The following is a 16,724-nucleotide window of genomic DNA, read 5'->3' on the forward strand; positions in this document are numbered from 1 at the left end:
TAAAAAATTATATATATTTTTATATATATGATTCATATCTATTTACAACATGGCTGGGACAGCAGAACATTCAAGGAGGTTGCACAGGCACTGCCAGCACTCACACAGGGTCTGGAACGGCGACGGAGACCGACACACCGACCTGTGGCTGCCGGGGGCAGCCCCCGCCCCCCCGCTACGCTCCCTGCCCACTCCACAAACAGAAAACTGGCCTCTGTGGCCACAGGGCCAGCGCCGAGCTCCAGAGCCGCGGCCAGCCTGCTCCGAGCCGCCCAAGGCAGCCGAGCACACCCCTGGCAAACACCCTCCCGGGAAGCAACACTGCGCTCCCTGTTCCTCGCTCCAGCCAGCAGCAGGGGGGAGCAGAAAGTGAAACAGGTTCTGAGGAAAGCCCGACTCAGCCAGCCAAGAACACACGTAAGGAAAGCCGTGCCCATGCAGAGCACGGCCCGTTGCCTCCCTGCCTTGGTTTCTCCTGACCTGGTGGGAATCCCTAAAGAAAAAAAAACAAACATAAAGACATCCACTTGTCTTCCTTTTGCCCACACGCCTTCAGATCTGGGCCTAAACTGGGCAGGTTTAGCACAGCCCTGGCAGAGGCACGGTGAGGCCTTGCGCTGCGCAGGACAGAGGCTGCTTTGCCTCTGCTGCACGAGGAGCAGACAGTGCACACGCTGAGCACGCACGTCGTTCTGCAGGCTGCGGCCATCACACCAACCTTTTGGTTTGGTTTGGTTTTTTAGGCCTGGAGCAAAGAAGAGGCAAGAAGGAAAAAAAGAGGAAAAAGAAATAAATCCAAGTTTGGGGTGTCCGACACTGTCAACACAGGTTTGCCTCTGTGCTCCTCTCTTCCCAATCCCCATGCTGTCCATCTCCGGTGCTTTTTTTCCCTCCTGGGGGGGTTATTCCCAGTCCTGCCTCTCTCCCCCCAGAGATCAGCTCCAACAGCTCCCATCTGCCTCAACGGCTGCTGCCAGCCCCAGCTCTGCAGGCGCCAAAGTCTGGGCAGCAGGCAGGGGCTGCGTGCGGCCGGGCAGGGCTCTGCCCGCCTGTCCCCAGCGCCCTGCCGGGATTCAGCTCACCACCTCCTGCTGCCGGGAGAGGAGCCAGCTCTGCCCTGGCCAAGGCAGACAGCCTCGCCGGCCAAACTGGCCAGGGAGGGAGAAACTGCCCCCAAGCCCCCTGGGGCAGCTGCGAGCCTCAGGCTGTGCCCCCCCATCCCAGCCAGACTCGGATGCAGCTGTGGTGGGGCTCTACCCCCAGAACAGCAAACGCCTCATCGCGGCTCCAAGCCACGAGACCGTTTCAGACACTGCCCGGCCCCGCTCCCACAGCTGCCGGACGCATCGTCCCTCCCGTGAGCTCAGCTGCTTTGTGCAGGCAGGGGACAGATCCCAGGCAGCTCGGCCCAGCAACACAGCCACGTAATTTTTTGCGTATCAGCTAATTTCTTCACTTCGAAGCTCTAATGCACACACTTAACTAAACTTCCAGATCACGTATCACACTTTATGCCCAACAGGTTCTTCCTCCGCAGACACCAGATGCCTGAAAAGCATTCACACGCCACAGCTCCGAGCTCTCCCCTCCTTCCCAGTGTCCAGCCAACAGCGAGCAACTCCTCTGAGCACTTCCCTGCTTCTCCCGGGGCCGCTCGACTCTCCCAGCGAGGAGGCAGCGCTTCAGTGGCTCTGCAAGTGAGGATGGTTTCAAACAGCATGAAAATTAAGGCAGCAAACCGACTCGCTAAAAGGAACCACCCAAACAGATCTGCCTGTGTGTCCTGGGCTACTGACACCTCTCGCTCACCTTCTCAGTTTTGGTGTGTGTTTGCTGTAAATACTCAAATAACTATGTGGATTCTGGTGCTCCCATCCCTATGGTACAGTGAAGTTCAATCCATTTAGCCAAAAGAAAAAAAGAAAATAGGAAAAAAACCCAGCCTGTGAGTGCAGGCTACCCTGCCAGCTTGCTGGTTACAAGCGAGGATTTTCTCTGCGGGAGGTCCTGCGGTGTGGGGATGTGGTCTCCTGTCACCAGGTTCTTGTCTGGCCCCGCGCTTGGCAACTGCTTGTTCTTCATCTTTGCCTTGGCCATGTTGTAGTCACCAGAATCAAAATATTTTTGCTGGAAGAGGGAGAGGAGTTTGGGTTACTTTGATTTGCAGGAGCGTGGGGACATAGCAGATACAGACATCTGGCCACAGACATGATCCTTTGAGGTGCTGGGGTTGCTCAAAATCAGGTCACAAAAACACCACACAAGGGGAAAATCCAAGTAAGGGAGCCCAGCCTGATTGAAAAGGCCTTTAGCACCCACTCACAAACCCCAGAGTGACTCAGACCTGCCCCAGCTGGAAGCAGCTTTGCCCCACGGCAGCTGCCCATCTGACTGAGACACCAGGGTGTATTTTCTCCCTCTGACCTACCTCTGGGTGTTTGTAGCCTCTGAACTTTTGCTGCCTGGCGGGGCACTTGCTGGGGAAAGCCCAGGTTTGTCCTGCCCTGCCCCTGCCCCACACTCAGCGTGACAGGGATTCAGTCCCAGCCCAGAGACCCCCAGACAGCCAAACACAGGCACAGCCAGGTCAGCAGACGCCTCCAGGCAGAGGACGTTTGCTGACAGTTTATTCTGGTTTGGTGAACAGATGAGCCCGTGTGACAAAGGCAGGGTTTTCTCCCCAGGGAGCACAGCCCGGCCGATGCCGAGGCCTTTGCTGGACCATCCAGGCTCCCAACAGCCAAACTGACGCAGGGAAACGCCTGCGAAGACGTGGCCGGAGGAACCTCCCGGCTGCACAGCACCACCCGCCCAGGGTGTAAAGGGCACATCACTCCCCTATCACACACATCACCACGGGACTCTGCACACCCTGCAGCGGCGTAGGAAGGGCTGAACACCAAAGCAGAGCTTGTGCTGGTGCTACAGACGGGGCTTTGCTGGGCACAGGGAGCTCTGAAGAGCCCAGTTCTGTCCCAACGTGCTGTCAGGCCCCAGTGAGCCCAGACAAAAAGCCCTTCTCTGCTCCAGCGCCAAGCTGTTAAACAACCCTCCTTTCTGTGCTTGCTTTAGGAGCTCGTACCTAAAACAAGAGTCCCGGTGATCAGGTCAACAGCGGGAGCGAGCGCGCAGGCACTGCTGAGGCAGAGGGGACAGCTCTCGATACAGGCTGAAAGGGAAGTGGCAGGACAGAGCCAAACCCTGCACAGCGTGACACGGAGACACCGTGTGTTCAGAGCTGGGGAAGGCACACGGCCACCGGCTGCCAGCAGCTCAGCAGGGATTTGTGTTTTCTGCACCAGCCTCCGCAAGGAGGAAAGCCGGCAGGGACAACCCAGATGGCTCTGGGAGAGGGATTTAATTACACTTCCAGGGAGCACAGTCGGAAGGTTGGCTCTTCGCACTGGTGCCGGCCATGGAGATGCAGCCAGCTGACTCACTGGCGTCCTCGGTGCCCTTTGCACCAGCCCAGAAACCAGGCAAAGTACAGACCAGAGAGAAAAACTCAGTCCCACAATGCCTCAATGGCCTGGTGAACGCAGGGAGCACAGCAGCAGGCAGGAAGGGGATTTATGCACTTGTTTTGCTTCTAGATGCCAAGTGTCGGGCCAGGGTGGGATCCACCTCTGGGGGAAATACACAGAGCAAAACCACCCAAGAGGCATCAGCTTTTGGGTTCTGAGCAGGCACAAGCTTCTTGCTTGGCCACAGCAGCCCTGACTGCTTTGGGCCCATGTCCAGCGCAGGCACTGGAAGGAGCCTGGCCCATGGGTCCAACAGACTTTTTGGCCTGGGGAATGTTGATGTGATTCCCCTGGCCTGGTTAGAGCTTGGCTGCCTGTGCCATTGAGGGAGGAGAGGACATGGATCAGCCATGGCTGAGAGATAAATACCCCTTTCTGCAGTCTCTTCATGAGGAAGTCAGAGCCTCCAGGCTTCTGGCCTAGGTTGGGATATTTGGCCTTCAGTTTTGCCTCTTCTGCTCTCTCAGGGGTGACGGTTTCCTTCTCCTGCATGTCCTGAAAAACAAAGAGGGGAGTGGAAAGCTCTTCAGCCCCACAGAACACACCCCTGATGCTGTAACACAATATTCAGCAGCGTGTCCAAACCCCGGTGCCTGGCTTGCCGAGCCAGGTGGATCCCCTGGAAAATCCAGACGTGCTCAGAGAATATTATAAACACTTCCCCAGACAGAAACAGCTTTTACCTCCAGTACCTGTGGAAACAGGCAGAGACCCTCTCCCTGCCTTTCCCAGACAGGAGCCCCTGCAGGGGGGCTCGTACTGACGTTTGCCTTTGCAAACTGGGCTTAAGATGTCACTGCAGATCTCTGCTGGACAAGCATCTTCCCCTGACCAGTGATGGGTCAGACCAGCATCGACACACATCAGTCCAGAGCACAGCGCGCTGCGGTGCTGGGAGGGGTCAGCCTTGCTGCACCCCACTGCAGGACAGCTGAGATGGAAGAAACCCTCTGCTCCAAAACCAATTTACTGGGAACGACAACTGGCACAGGGAGCAAAGCAGCATTTTAGCACCTGTTTCACAGCAACAGGAGTTTCAGGGTGTTCTGGGAAGCCACTCAGCTCACTCAAAGCCTGGGACCCTGGGGCTGACTGTGGCAGGAGGTGCCAGGCCCTGGTTGTCCCCTGGCTGCTCTGCAGGAGGTCTGAAGCAGCCCCCAACCCAGCTATTGAAGAAGCATCAGCTGAGCAACGACACCCAAAGGGACCTGCTCGGGATCTGCTCCCCAGCCACCAGCCCCTCTCCTCAGGGAGGGCTGCAGGCCTGGGGCCAGGAGCTTCCGTCGGGGGTGGGAAGGCGCCAGGGTCCCAGCAGGGCCTGGAGAGCCTCAGCCACAGCAGGGCCAAGTTCTGGCCGGCCACCAGCCCAGCCCCGAGGGGAACACGTCACTGCCGGCCACCTCTGCCAGCAGCCACCTGGGGCCAAGCCACCGCACGAGTCGCTGTTTCACAGGATGTTGGCAAGGGGTGTTTTCCATCGCTGTTCCCTTTCCAGCAGGGATGATGCTGGCAGACTTGGCAGCGGCAGCTCTGCTCCTGCCAGCCCAGCTGCACCGACGGATGCCGGGTATGTGCTCCCCAGCGCTGAGGCCCTGACCCGCTCCCAGCCCACCAGAGACGTCATGCTCCACGCAATAAGCTGGAAGAACGCTGCCACCACCAGCCTCCGCCCCATCTGTGAAGCAGGAAAGCCCTCAGCGTTTGGACGGGACCAGCAAGCTGGCAGGATGCAGCTGGCAATCACGCGGGGTGGAGGCGGGTGGGATGGGAGTCCCAGGCTCCCCAAGGACGAGGCGCTGCAGCTCGGCCCGTGCTCCGGTGCATTCGGCTACTGCGACTTTCCCTCCCAGGTGGCCAAGAGCAGAGCTGGAGCCCGCGAGCCCCCAGGTTGGAAGGCACTGCCACCACCGAAGGAGGTTTCCAACGTGATCTTCCACTGGCGTGGAGCTGGGGGAGCAGCTCTTCACAGCGTGGCTGCGGCCGTGGGGGCCAGCTCCCCGCAGAGGCTGCGAGAGCGCACGTGCAAAGGCTGCCACGAAACGGCTCCTCAGCTGTGTCTCGAAAAGACAAAGCAAACCTGAGTTAACGGCAGCTCCCGACAGCTGAAACTGGGACAAGCGGAGCTGGGAGCAGCAACGTGACGTGCAGGCTTGGAGCATCCCACTCGGAGCCTCAACCGCGCAGGCTCCTCCTCACGCCCCCATCCCCGGGGGTCCCCGGGGGATTGAAGCAGGGAGGGAAGGCGGGGGAAGGTGTGAGAGTCTCATCACGATCTTCAGCTTCTGCACGCTGCAGGGCTTCACCCACACATGGCCTGAAGGAGCCTGGCTCTTCTTACCCACCTCCGTGACAGCTCCAGGAATAAGAGCCACGGCCAGCGCACGCCACTCAGCCCTGCCAGAGCCAGGCACCCCGCGAGCCCCCACATCAGATGGGCTGCGGGGGGGTTTGGGAGCAGAAACCAAACCTTTGCCTCCCACAGCCCTTCCTTCACCTCAGCCTGCTCTCCTCAGTTCTTCACCTCTAAAACTCTTTCCCCCCTGTCCGGCTGCAAACACCACTGTCTCCCATCACCCCGTCTCTCCTACGCTGTCGGGGGTGCACTGCTGCACCCCACTGCTCACCCACCCCGTGGGCACCACTTCTGCAGCACCCAGCAGAGCCAACGCCGTGCCGGTGTCCTTAACACCTGCCAGCAGATCCAGGGGCTGCCCACGGTGGAGCCTCCCACCACCTTCTCTCAGTGCCCGCAAGGCAGCACATCTGCCTCCTTCCTACGCCCAGTCCCGGCGCTAAACTAACCCCAGGGAAGTGGAAAAAGCTTCTCCCGCTGCGATGCCTGAGCGAGGCCGCACTGGCCGCAGCGGGACGGCTGAAGGTGGCCGGCAGCAGCTCCACCCGCACCCCGGAGCGGGCCCGACTGCCCCGGGGGGCTCCGGCTCACGCCCGGGGACGCAGCAGCCGCTTGAGCCGCCGGGAACCATCGCCCGGCCCCGCTGGTGCCGCCGGCCTGGCTCCCGGTGCCCGAGGCCCGCTCTGCCCCACCGGCGCAGCCAACAAGCCGCGGCTCGTCCGCTCAGCCCCGCGGCGATCCAAGGGGGGAACTGGGGGGGCTGCGGCACCGCGGCATGTCCCTGCCCCGGGAGGGCCTCGCTCAGCTGCCGACAGGGCAGCCGGGCCCCCCCGCACCCCACAGCCCCCCCCCACCCCCAGTATCCCACAAACCCCCACGCACCCCCCACGCCGCCATCGCGACCGAGCTATCCTACCAGCCATGCCGGAAGTCCAACCTCCCCCAGCCCCATAGCCAGTGAGAGACCAGCATTCATCATACGGCTAACCGAAACAACCAATCAGCGCACAGGGCTGTGAAGAGCGACGTGTGGCCGAGCCAATGGGAGCCGGCCGGGCCCGCGCCGGCGTTCCCCACCTGTTTCTCCTGCCCAGGCTCCTCCGCGCGGGCGCCGGTACCGAGCGGGGCTGCCATGGCGGGGGGAATAGCGGGGGGGGTCTCCGCGCTCCCTCCGCGCCCCGCGCTCCCTCCGCTCCGCCCGGCCCCGCGCTCTCCTCCAAAATGGCCGCCGCCGCCCCCTAACGCCTCAGCTGCCTGACGGACAGGCGCGCTGCCCAATGGGCATAGGGAGGTGGCCGCGGTGACATCATACCTGACCAACCAGCGCCAGCGGAAGGCGGGAAGAGTGACGGGAGGGACCACCCCTCTGGAGCGGCCGCTGACCAATGGGAAGTGCTGCAGCACCGCGTGGGCGGGACTACAGCACCCCCGGGCCCGCCTCCCGCCCGGGGGAGGTGCCGCGTGGGACGGGGCGGGGGCGCCCCCAGCCCCTCCTCCTCCCCCCCCCCGCCCCCTTCCAGTGGCCCGGGGCCAGGCAGCGGGGCCACCACGGGGCTGCAGTCCGCGGAATGGGGGGGTTGGCGCGGCTCCTGCCCCCCTGCCCGGGGATGGGACGCGCACCCCCAGCCGGGTGCGTGTGAGCCCCGGCCTCCACCGTGGCACGGCGGGGGAAGAGCCACCCCCCCCACCCCCCCCCCGCGGGTTTTGGGGACCCCCCGGCAGCACCCACATGCGAAGGGGATGGGACAGCCCTCGGGAACCCGAGGCAGGTGGAGGGCTGGGAGGGGACAGGCCCGTGGGGGGGACGAATGAATCCCGCGGTGATGCCACCTGCAGCCCGAGGTGCCCCCCCCAGCCGTGCAGGAGGGGACGGGAAGGACACTCAGCCCCGCGCCCACCGCTACCGCGCTGGGGGCAGGCAGGGAGCAGCAGCTCGGACCACCAGCAAGTTCATGACACAAGTGCCACCAGCACCTCTGGGCACCCAGAGGACGCCCTCGGCTCGGGCGGGGCGCTGCCAGCACCCCCCCAAACGCAAACCTTCGAAAGGCCACCGGGACCCACCGCGGCTACAGACGCCAGACTGAAATACCCAGGACTCCCTTGGGCTGCAGAGAAATACATTTAAATGAACTACAGATTAAAAGGGGGGGGGGTGGTGGTGGTGTTAAAAAAAAAAGAAAAAAATAATCACAGTTTAACTTTTCCTTACTAGAAAGAGCAGGTGTGCAACACGCACAGCCCGGGGCAGGGCTCCACAGTCTTTGCAGAGCTGCTCCTCAGTGGTGACACGTGCCCGTGGCTTTGGGCTGCCCTGGGCCAGCCAGCACCGAGGGTGGTCCCAGCTGCCAGATACCCCTGACCCAGCCTCCTGCCCGCTCCCCTGCCCGTACTCTGCCCCAGGACATCAGCGAGCCCCGCAGGGGAATCTGCTCTGCCCAGGCAGCTCCAAGGCGAGACCTGTGTGGAGAAGAGGGAGCCATGGAGGCGGCCGGACAAGCCGGCTCGCTGGGAGTGCCCCGGGAGCACAGGCTGCTCCGCAGCCCCGTTTCTGCTGGGGTTCAGCCCGTCTGAGCAGCTTGGTTCCCTCACGCAGAGGCAGGGCTGGGCTCTGCCACCTCCCAGCTCTGCACCGGCCCAAGAAGCCCGTGGGCAAGGAGCACTGAAGGGGAGCGAAGGGCCGCTGCCACCTCTCCCTGGAGGCACCAGCCTTGGGGACAGTGTGTGACCTGCCCACAGAGGTGGGCTCTCACCCTCCCACCCCTGCCCGGGCGGGGGAGAGCAAAACCTTCCCCCCCCAAGCTGAGCCCACCCACTGGCACAGGAACTCTGTGCCCAAATACCCCTGGCCTCATGTCGAGGTGGGAAGGCTCCCCCACCTGGTTTGGGGGCTTTTTAAGACTTATTGAAAGCTGCCAGGACGGCCCAGATCATCTCTGCGCCCCTGGCTTTGGCAGCTTCCACCTCAGGGTCCATATCGAGGAGGTCCTTGGTCCTGTTCATTGCCACATCGTACTTGTCGTCTGCCAGGCTGGCGAAAACGTTCTCCAGCACATCTGAGGAGTGGGCCAGCACCAGGAGAGCTAGAGTCCTGCGGTCCATGCGGTGGGGGTCGTTGATCCACCGCTCCAGCATGCTCTCCTGGAGCTTCTTCACCAAGCGCTGCTTCTCGGTGGCATTGCTGACAGGGTGGGTGGTCATGTCGAAGAGCAGGAAGTTCTGCTTCTCTGTGGTGAGGATGCCCTTCTCCACCAGCGCCTTGGCGATGCGCTCACGCACGTTCCTCAGCTGGTACTGCAGCTTGAAGGGGTTCCAGGTCTCCCCTGCAGGAGAGGAGATGCTGTTCAGCTTTGCCACTCAACCCCAGCACCCGGGCTGCTTGCGCAGACACCAGTCCTGGCCACAGGAACCCTCTTCCTCCCCTTGGCCTGACTCTGACCCGCTTCTCCCATCAGTCCAAGCCGGCAAAGCTCCCAGTGGTCACAGGGCGCAGCAGCCTGGGGCAGATCCCTTTGGAAAGCCCCTTCTACCCAGCACCTTGGACCCCAGACTCTGAAGACTCAGCATGAATAAAGGAGCAATAGGGAGCAAGGTCCAAGTCTTCCACTGAGCTCCCAACAAAAAAGACCCAGAAAAAGAGTTCTCTGCCCCCACATTCAGCCTTCCCCTGTTCTGCTGTCAGTATTCTGCCCATCTCCAGTGAAGGAAGGGGATAACCAAGCTGTGGAGGGGGGACAAGTGGCAGGGACGGGCCACGAGGGAGCTGGGGGAGTTGGTGTCTCTAACAGACCCTACCAGTGAGCAGCTCTATCCAGGTCTGCACCGTTTCTGCTGACTCCGTGGCCTTAATGTGTCGGAGGGTCTCATCCAGCAAGACGTCACCAGTTGGCGTGTCCGACTTCAAGAGCACCTGGAAGGACAAAGCGGAAAACACGGCGTAAGGCCGGACGCAGACACTGCTCTGGCAAAGCTCGCTGCCAGCGGGCTCAGCTGGGGCGGAGGGAGCCCCGAAGCCTGTTGGGCCCCCAGCCCGGCTCCTGCAGCACCTTCACCTTCCTCTCCAGCAGCCTCTTCTTCCTGATGGAGAGCGGCTCCAGGCGGATCCGGCCGCGCAGAGCCAGCTCGATGAGGATGCCACCCCGCAGGCCTGAGGAGATGCAGTCGTTCCAGAAGGAGGTGTAGCCCTGGGAGAGAGAGGGTGGATGGAAAGGGGAGAAGAGAGATGGAAAGCAGAGCTCTGCTCAGCCCCCCACCCCTCCCAGCCTGCTCAGGCCCTGCCAGGCGACTCTCCCAGCCCCCACCGACAGCTCTGTCTCCCAGGTGAGAAGGAGAAAAGGGCTTTCCCCACCAGGTGAAAGGTGCTCAGCAACCCCAACTAACCCCCTCCCTCTCCAAAACCTCCCTGTAAACATTGAACAATTCAGGCTGTGCCCTTCCTGCTGCACCCACAACCACCTGGCACACCCCAGCGCCGGGCAGGCAGCTGCACCCAACCCCGGATCGTCAGAAATCCGAGCCAGAATGAGAACAGCAGGGCCCTTTCCCCTGGCAAGCCCCTGGCCACAGAAGGACATTGCTGCTGCTGTGGGACTGCAGCCAGCAATGGGAGCTCTGCTCTGCCTCTGCTGGGGACATGCCTGGGGGAAACAGGATCAAAATCTGCTCTTCTCCTTGAAGAAAGCCCCTGCCAGCTCCAGGTGTGCCCTAAGAGTAATTAGCTGTATGAAGAAATTGCTCGTCAGGCCCATGAAGAAGAGTTTCCCCGCTACCCACGGCACCGTCCCACAGGGCACAGGCTGCAGCAAGCCCAAGTTCCCACCACAGGGCACAAGAGCTTCTCCAGCCTCTCACCCCCCTCACCCAAATCCACCCACAGACTTCTGCAAGGGAAGAGATTTCCAGTCAGGGATGAAGGACGGGAAAATACACCCTTGGGGCTGGGGTGCAGCAGTTTGGGTCCCAGCGGGACAGCGCTGGGGCTGCTGCTGTCCAGATCTGCTCAGACTTGGCACATTCCACACCCAGCCCCAAGCCCTGTTCTTCAAGCCCACCGCAGGATGGGGTCCTCATCCCGAGAAGCACAAGCTCCAAGATCATGAAGGCATATGGCAAAGCAACAAGAAGGTGCAGAGGTCTGGAAAATACAACCCACAAGGAATCAGCAATTGAATTGGGGTTTTCAGTCCAGGGAAGAGAGGACAGAGGGAGAACAGGCCAACGAGGGTCAGACACATAAAAGGCAGCAGCAAAAAGGAAGGGAATGGCCAGTTCTCACTTCCACTGTGCATGGGACAGAGCCCTGGGCTAAAACTGTGGCCAGAGAGGTCAGAGCTGGCACCAGGAAGAAATAACCATCCAGACAAGAAAGCCCCAGAACGGTTTGCCCCTGGAGGGAGGGTGCAGGGATGGAAACCTCTGTCCCTTGAGGCGTAAGAACATTCAACCGATGCTTCTCAGGAGAGAGCTGACCCCGGCTTGAAGCGACAGGACAGCCAGGTGACCTCTCCATTCCCTTCTTCCACTCATCTTTTATCCCCCATTAGAACAAGGCCCGGTTGTTCCGGCCCACTGACTGCTGCAATGGGGCTCAGATGCAGGGCAGCAGCTCCTGGATTTCAGGGCGAGCGGACAGCAGGCAGGGCTGCAGGCAGAGACACCCGCGGGCAGCAGGGCTGGGAACGGGGCAGGCGCTGGTGTCTGAGATGGGCCCGAGGGGAGGGTGAGCCAAGCGGGATGCAAAGTCACAACATGCTTAGTGCAGGGGGACGCCGATACACCAGGAAGGCTACGGCCCATTCCTAACTTCCTTTTCATCGCTTTTTTTTCTCTAGAGGGAGTGGGGGGGAGGAGAGAAAGGGCAGATCTAAAAGCTACCAGGAGGGTGCAGACAAAGCAACCTAACAAACCCCTTTCCTAATGAAAACAGGCTGAGAACCCGCAGCCGTCCTACATGGAAGTTTTTCCAGTCTGTATGGGCAAACTCCTGTCCCCAGCGCGTCTGTTTATAGAGAGCATCTGGACGCTGCTCAGCACAGAGAACCATAAAAGAAATTAAAATCTTTATTTGCTTTCTTCATTTCCTTGTGAGGAAAGACAAAGCAACCTTTCATCCCCGCCCTGCTGATTTCCGTCCACGGGAGACGCGCTGCTTTTCGCAAGCACCCTTTAGGAACAAGCTCTCAGGAAAGGGTGTGGAGGTGACAAGAAGTTTCAGTTCGCTGGGCTGGAAGGGACGTTACCCCTAGAAAATTTTAAGGGGTCTGAAATCAAACAAGGTGAAAGCTCCTGGGTCACATTCAGCTTCTGGAATCAGCCTGGTTACAAACGCCAGGCTGGTGTCCAGCCAGTTTCTCCTAGACAGACTGGTACTTAAAATAATAAAATTACACTGTGAGCTCATTGGATTTGGCTAAAATTATCTTTTTTTTTTTCCAATCATCACACCATGAGTGAACAACAGAGCTGGGAAAACCCATTGCCTGGGAGCCCAGCTCAGGGCCAGGCTTCTGCTGCTTCAGGTTTTCCTTTTTGGAACGTGGAAGGACAGGATGGGAAGAAACCAAACCAGTATGACAAGTTTGGGTTTTTTTTTTTCCTGCATCTATTGTGGTCTCCCAACTTCCTGGTGGCTGAAGGACCATGCCCAGGAACACATTAACCAAGCCAAGAATGCTAAAGGCCAGGAAGAAAGCAGAGCATGCCACGCTCCTAGGCTGCTCTCAAATATTTGCTCCAAAATTATTTGCGTGGCGTTCTCTTTATAACCGTGCTCTCCTGTTACTTCCTATTCAGCTCAGCAAGTCCTAGATCTTATCTGGGTTCGTTAAACAGGACAGCTACAAGCCTCCGTCACTCACAGAACCCGGATCTGTGAGCACGGTGCACGTCAGGAGCCATGGCCTGAGCAGGTCTATGCGAGAGCATGGCATCAGCTCAGGGCCCTATGGAAAAGAGTGTTCAGACACTTCACAGAGGCTTAATTTCAACTCAGAGATGAAGAGAAGACGGCCCATCTACCACAGCTCTGACAACCGCAGTGTCTCCGTTCCTTAGCATGGAAAACAGGCTCACAGGAAGAGCGCTCCTGGGGCTGAAAAACCTGTGTATAAGGCTCTCCTCTGCCATTATCATCCCAAGAAGCACCTTGGGCAACTGCTTAGCTTCCCCTCATCTCAATTTCCCCATCTGCTTGACAGGAATAGCAGCATCAGATTCCCCCAAAGAGATCAAGATGATGCACGCACTAAAGAAAACAAGGCACGTCAAGGCAGCAGCTCGCAGAGCTCAACGCAAGGTGTCTTCTCCTTTCCCCACGGCTCCTTCTAGGCAGAGTTGAGAAACAACTTCCTACCAGCCGATAAGCACAGAACAATTCAGTTTGAGCAGGGTCCCTTTCCAGCAGAGGACAACCCTGTGAAAATAACCCGCTGTGAAGTTTGTCCACTGTTGCCAAGGAAAGTCATTAAACTGGCACAGCTGGGCGAGACAAGCCCCCAGCAAAGAGCTCCCCACCCCGCCCCGCTCCCCTCAAGCCTGGAGCCACACGGCGCTGTTCCTGCCCAGCTCAGGGCATCACTGGCCTGAGAGCAGAGACGTGGCTCCCACCTCCTTTGCCATTGCTGCGTCAGCACCATCCTGCACCTGCTTTCAACTCCCGTTCCAGCTGCCTCCTCTCACCTTGCCCTCTTCTCGCAAAACCTGCCCCTGCCGTTTTTCACATCAATTTTTAACAAAGTGGAAACAGTGCTCAGGGCGTTCCTGTGTTTCAGCTGCTGGTTTCGGATAGGAAAGCGCACTTGGGCCAGGGAAGACCACACACACAGTGAGGCTCCTTTTACCCCACGTCTTTGACTCCAGCAAAGAACAAACCCACCTTTGCTCTGCAAATGCAGCTGCACAATACCACAGGGAACCCCTCGCCTCCAGCTGCTTCTCGCAGTCCCCGTGGCAGAGCTGGCAGGACAGCACCTGCAAGCAACCTCCACAGCTCAGTTTAAGCTACAGACAAAGGTGGTTTGTGCTAAGCAGGCTGGCTCTGCTGGACGGGACTTGGAGGGACTTGGACAGTCCCTCTGCTGCTCATCGAGGGCCTCACCCCCAGGCACCCCCGCACGCGCAGCCGGCGGAGGGCCCTGCCTTACCTCCTTGTCCTTCAGCCCCAGGAGCAGCACCTCCTCCATGAGCGTGAGGCGGATGTCTTTGGAGTCGTCAGGATCTTCATCATTCAGGTCTCTGTCCGCAGCCGCATCTTCCTCGCTGTCGGGCTTCTTGTCCGAGTTCCTTCCCAGCTCGGCGCGCCGTCCGCGGTGCGTCAGCGTCGTCATCTCCCGCTCCGCCTGGGCACACGGGGCTGAGCTCGGGGCTGTTTCCAAACGCGGTGGGCTACGGCAGCACTAAACCCCAAACCCCAGGGAGGCACAGACATGGACTAGGGGTGCTTGGGCCCGGGAATTCTCGGCTCCCCCCTCCCAGGATGAGCTGTACAGAATCACAGAATCATCCAGGTTGGAAAGGACCTTGAAGATCATCTAGTCCAACCATTAACCCAGCACTGACCGTTCCCAACTCCACCACATCCCTCAGCGCTGGCTCAACCCAACTCTTCAACCCCTCCAGGGATGGGGACTCCCCCCCTGCCCTGGGCAGCCCATTCCAACGCCCAACAAACCCTTCTGCAAAGAAATCCTTCCTAAGAGCCAGTCTGACCCTGCCCTGGCGCAGCTTGAGGCCATTCCCTCTTGGCCTGCCGCTGGGTCCTTGGCTCAAGAGACTCCTCCCCCCTCTCTGCACCCTCCTTTCAGGGAGTTGCAGAGGGCCAGGAGGTCTCCCCTCAGCCTCCTCTTCTCCACACTAAACCCCCCCAGGTCCCTCAGCCGCTCCCCATCAGACCTGTGCTCCAGACCCTGCACCAGCTCCGTTGCCATTCTCTGGACAAGCTCGAGTCATTCAATGGCCTTTTTGGAGTGAGGGGCCCAAAACTGAACCCACTCATCGAGGGGCGGCCTCCCCAGTGCCGAGCACAGGGGTCACATCCCTTCCCTGTCCCTGCTGGCCACGCTGGTGCTGGTACAAGCCAGGATGCCATTGGCCTTCTTGGCCCCCTGGGCACACTGCTGGCTCATTACCAATCCCCCCCAGGTCCCTCTCTGACTGGCAGCTCTCCAGCCACTCCTCCCCAGGCCTGGAGCGCTGCTGGGGGTTGTTGCGGCCCAAGGGCATCACCCGGCATTTGCCCTTAGTGAAGCTCATACAGTTGGCAAGAGCCCTGAGCCGCCCATCACCTCACGACGTGCTTGAGGAGACGCTGCACGTCCAGGGGGACAAGGGGGGACCCCTCCCGCCCAAGGGACCTCCCGGCCGCGCACCCACCCCACAGACGAGACCCCGCACCCAGACAGGCCGCGGGACGCCCGGCAGCGGCCCCGGGCGGGGCAGAAAAAGCACCTTCCACGGCAGGGCCCTCGCTCGCCGACATCCCACAACTTTCCCCTGCGGAACGTTGCAGGAGCAGCCGGCAGCGGAGAGCCCGCCCCTGCCCCCCCCCGGGGCTCAGTAACCACACCCGGAGCCCCGTCTGCCCCGACCTTACCCCTGCCCAGCGGGTCCTTCCCAAACCTCCCCCCGCTCCTTTCTCTGCGATCAAACTTCGGGGCCGGGGAGCGCAGAAGCTCCTGCTGGGGCCAGGGGAGGGCGGGAGCGGCGCGGCGGCTTCCTGGGCTCCGGTAACCCCGCCCGGGGCGCGGCGCCGGCCAATGGGAGCGCGCACGCCCCGCCCGCGCGTCCAATGAGCGTGGCCGGCGGCGCCCGTGGGCGGGACTTCCGCTGCTGCTCCTCCTCCTCCTCCTCCCCGCCAGGAGGAAGGTCGCGCGCGTGGCGGCTCCGCCCCCCACCCCCCCCCCCCCCCCGCCCTCCGCCCGGCGGGACGGGGCAGCTCTGGCCTGTAACAACCACGGGAGGGTTTGGGCTGGCAGAGACCTGGGAGATCATCCGGCTCCGCCCCGGGCTGGGCCGCGCCGCCTCCCGGAGCCGCGTCCAGCCTGGCCTTGAACCTTCGCGGGAGGGGGCAGCCAGAGCTGCGCTGGGCAACCGGTGCCAGGGCCTCACCCCCTCCCGGGGAGAATTTCTGCCTTAGAGCTCATCTAAGGCAGTCAGAGAGGGACTGGGGGGGGGATTGGTAATGAGCCAGCAGTGTGCCCAGGGGGCCAAGAAGGCCAATGGCATCCTGGCTTGTATCAGCCACAGCGTGGCCAGCAGGGACAGGGAAGGGATCTGACCCCTGTGCTCAGCACTGGTGAGGCCGCCCCTCGATGAGTGGGTTCAGTTTTGGGCCCCTCACTCCAAAAAGGCCATTGAATGACTCGAGCGTGTCCAGAGAAGGGCAACGGAGCTGGTGCAGGGTCTGGAGCACAGGTCTGATGGGGAGCGGCTGAGGGACCTGGGGGGGTTTAGTGTGGAGAAGAGGAGGCTGAGGGGAGACCTCCTGGCCCTCTGCAACTCCCTGAAAGGAGGGTGCAGAGAGGGGGGAGGAGTCTCTTGAGCCAAGGACCCAGCGGCAGACCAAGAGGGAATGGCCTCAAGCTGCGCCAGGGCAGGGTCAGACTGGCTCTTAGGAAGGATTTCTTTGCAGAAGGGGTTGTTGGGCGTTGGAATGGGCTGCCCAGGGCAGGGGGGGAGTCCCCATCCCTGGAGGGGTTGAAGAGTCGGGTTGAGCCAGCGCTGAGGGATCTGGTGGAGTTGGGAACGGTCAGGGTGAGGTTCATGGTGGGGCTGGAGGAGCTTCAAGGGCTTTTCCAACCCAGATGATTCTGGGATTCTGTAAATCTCCCCTCTCTCAGTTTAAACCCATT

At 60.7% G+C, this 16,724-nt stretch overlaps 2 protein-coding genes across 6 annotated transcripts; both read right to left on the minus strand.

Moving 5' to 3' along the window:
* ENSA (endosulfine alpha) lies at positions 1-7,124 on the minus strand. Of its 3 annotated transcripts, none has more exons than XM_074853420.1 (3): positions 6,955-7,124; positions 3,894-4,019; positions 1-2,127 (listed from the first exon to the last, which is right to left on the minus strand). In XM_074853420.1, the coding sequence occupies exons 1-3, from the start codon at positions 7,009-7,011 to the stop codon at positions 1,957-1,959; spliced, it is 354 nt and encodes a 117-aa protein (XP_074709521.1). In that variant the 5' UTR covers positions 7,012-7,124; the 3' UTR covers positions 1-1,956. The 3 variants fall into 3 exon arrangements, with proteins under 3 accessions (XP_074709521.1, XP_074709520.1, XP_074709522.1); XM_074853419.1 differs by lacking the exon at positions 6,955-7,124 and adding an exon at positions 6,794-6,947; XM_074853421.1 differs by lacking the exon at positions 6,955-7,124 and adding an exon at positions 4,208-6,730.
* An 837-nt stretch (positions 7,125-7,961) lies between these two features.
* Positions 7,962-15,586, minus strand: GOLPH3L (golgi phosphoprotein 3 like). Of its 3 annotated transcripts, none has more exons than XM_074853240.1 (5): positions 15,467-15,586; positions 14,019-14,213; positions 9,924-10,061; positions 9,673-9,787; positions 7,962-9,200 (listed from the first exon to the last, which is right to left on the minus strand). In XM_074853240.1, the coding sequence occupies exons 2-5, from the start codon at positions 14,199-14,201 to the stop codon at positions 8,773-8,775; spliced, it is 864 nt and encodes a 287-aa protein (XP_074709341.1). In that variant the 5' UTR covers positions 14,202-14,213; positions 15,467-15,586; the 3' UTR covers positions 7,962-8,772. The 3 variants fall into 3 exon arrangements, with proteins under 3 accessions (XP_074709341.1, XP_074709342.1, XP_074709340.1); XM_074853241.1 differs by having other exon boundaries at positions 9,930-10,061; positions 14,019-14,270; XM_074853239.1 differs by having other exon boundaries at positions 14,019-14,270.
* Between the last annotated feature and the right edge of the window lie 1,138 nt (positions 15,587-16,724).

The sequence above is a fragment of the Strix uralensis genome, chromosome 32, assembly GCF_047716275.1.
Source record: "Strix uralensis isolate ZFMK-TIS-50842 chromosome 32, bStrUra1, whole genome shotgun sequence".
In the NCBI taxonomy this organism is placed as follows: domain Eukaryota; kingdom Metazoa; phylum Chordata; class Aves; order Strigiformes; family Strigidae; genus Strix; species Strix uralensis.

Bases quoted from the DNA above. Each gene is read 5' to 3' on its own strand.
- ENSA (XM_074853419.1), bottom strand. From the start codon at position 6,856: ATGATGAATGCTGGTCTCTCACTGGCTATGGGGCTGGGGGAGGTTGGA. The intron at 4,020-6,793 runs GTAGGATAGCTC...TTTGTTTTTCAG, and splicing joins TTGGACTTCCGGCATGGCTG to GACATGCAGGAGAAGGAAAC. The intron at 2,128-3,893 runs GTATTTATCTCT...TCCCTCTTCCAG, and splicing joins TGAAGAGACTGCAGAAAGGG to CAAAAATATTTTGATTCTGG.
- GOLPH3L (XM_074853240.1), bottom strand. From the start codon at position 14,201: ATGACGACGCTGACGCACCGCGGACGGCGCGCCGAGCTGGGAAGGAAC. The intron at 10,062-14,018 runs GTAAGGCAGGGC...TCTCTCTCCCAG, and splicing joins TGGGGCTGAAGGACAAGGAG to GGCTACACCTCCTTCTGGAA. The intron at 9,201-9,672 runs GTAGGGTCTGTT...CCTCTCCTGCAG, and splicing joins CTGGATAGAGCTGCTCACTG to GGGAGACCTGGAACCCCTTC.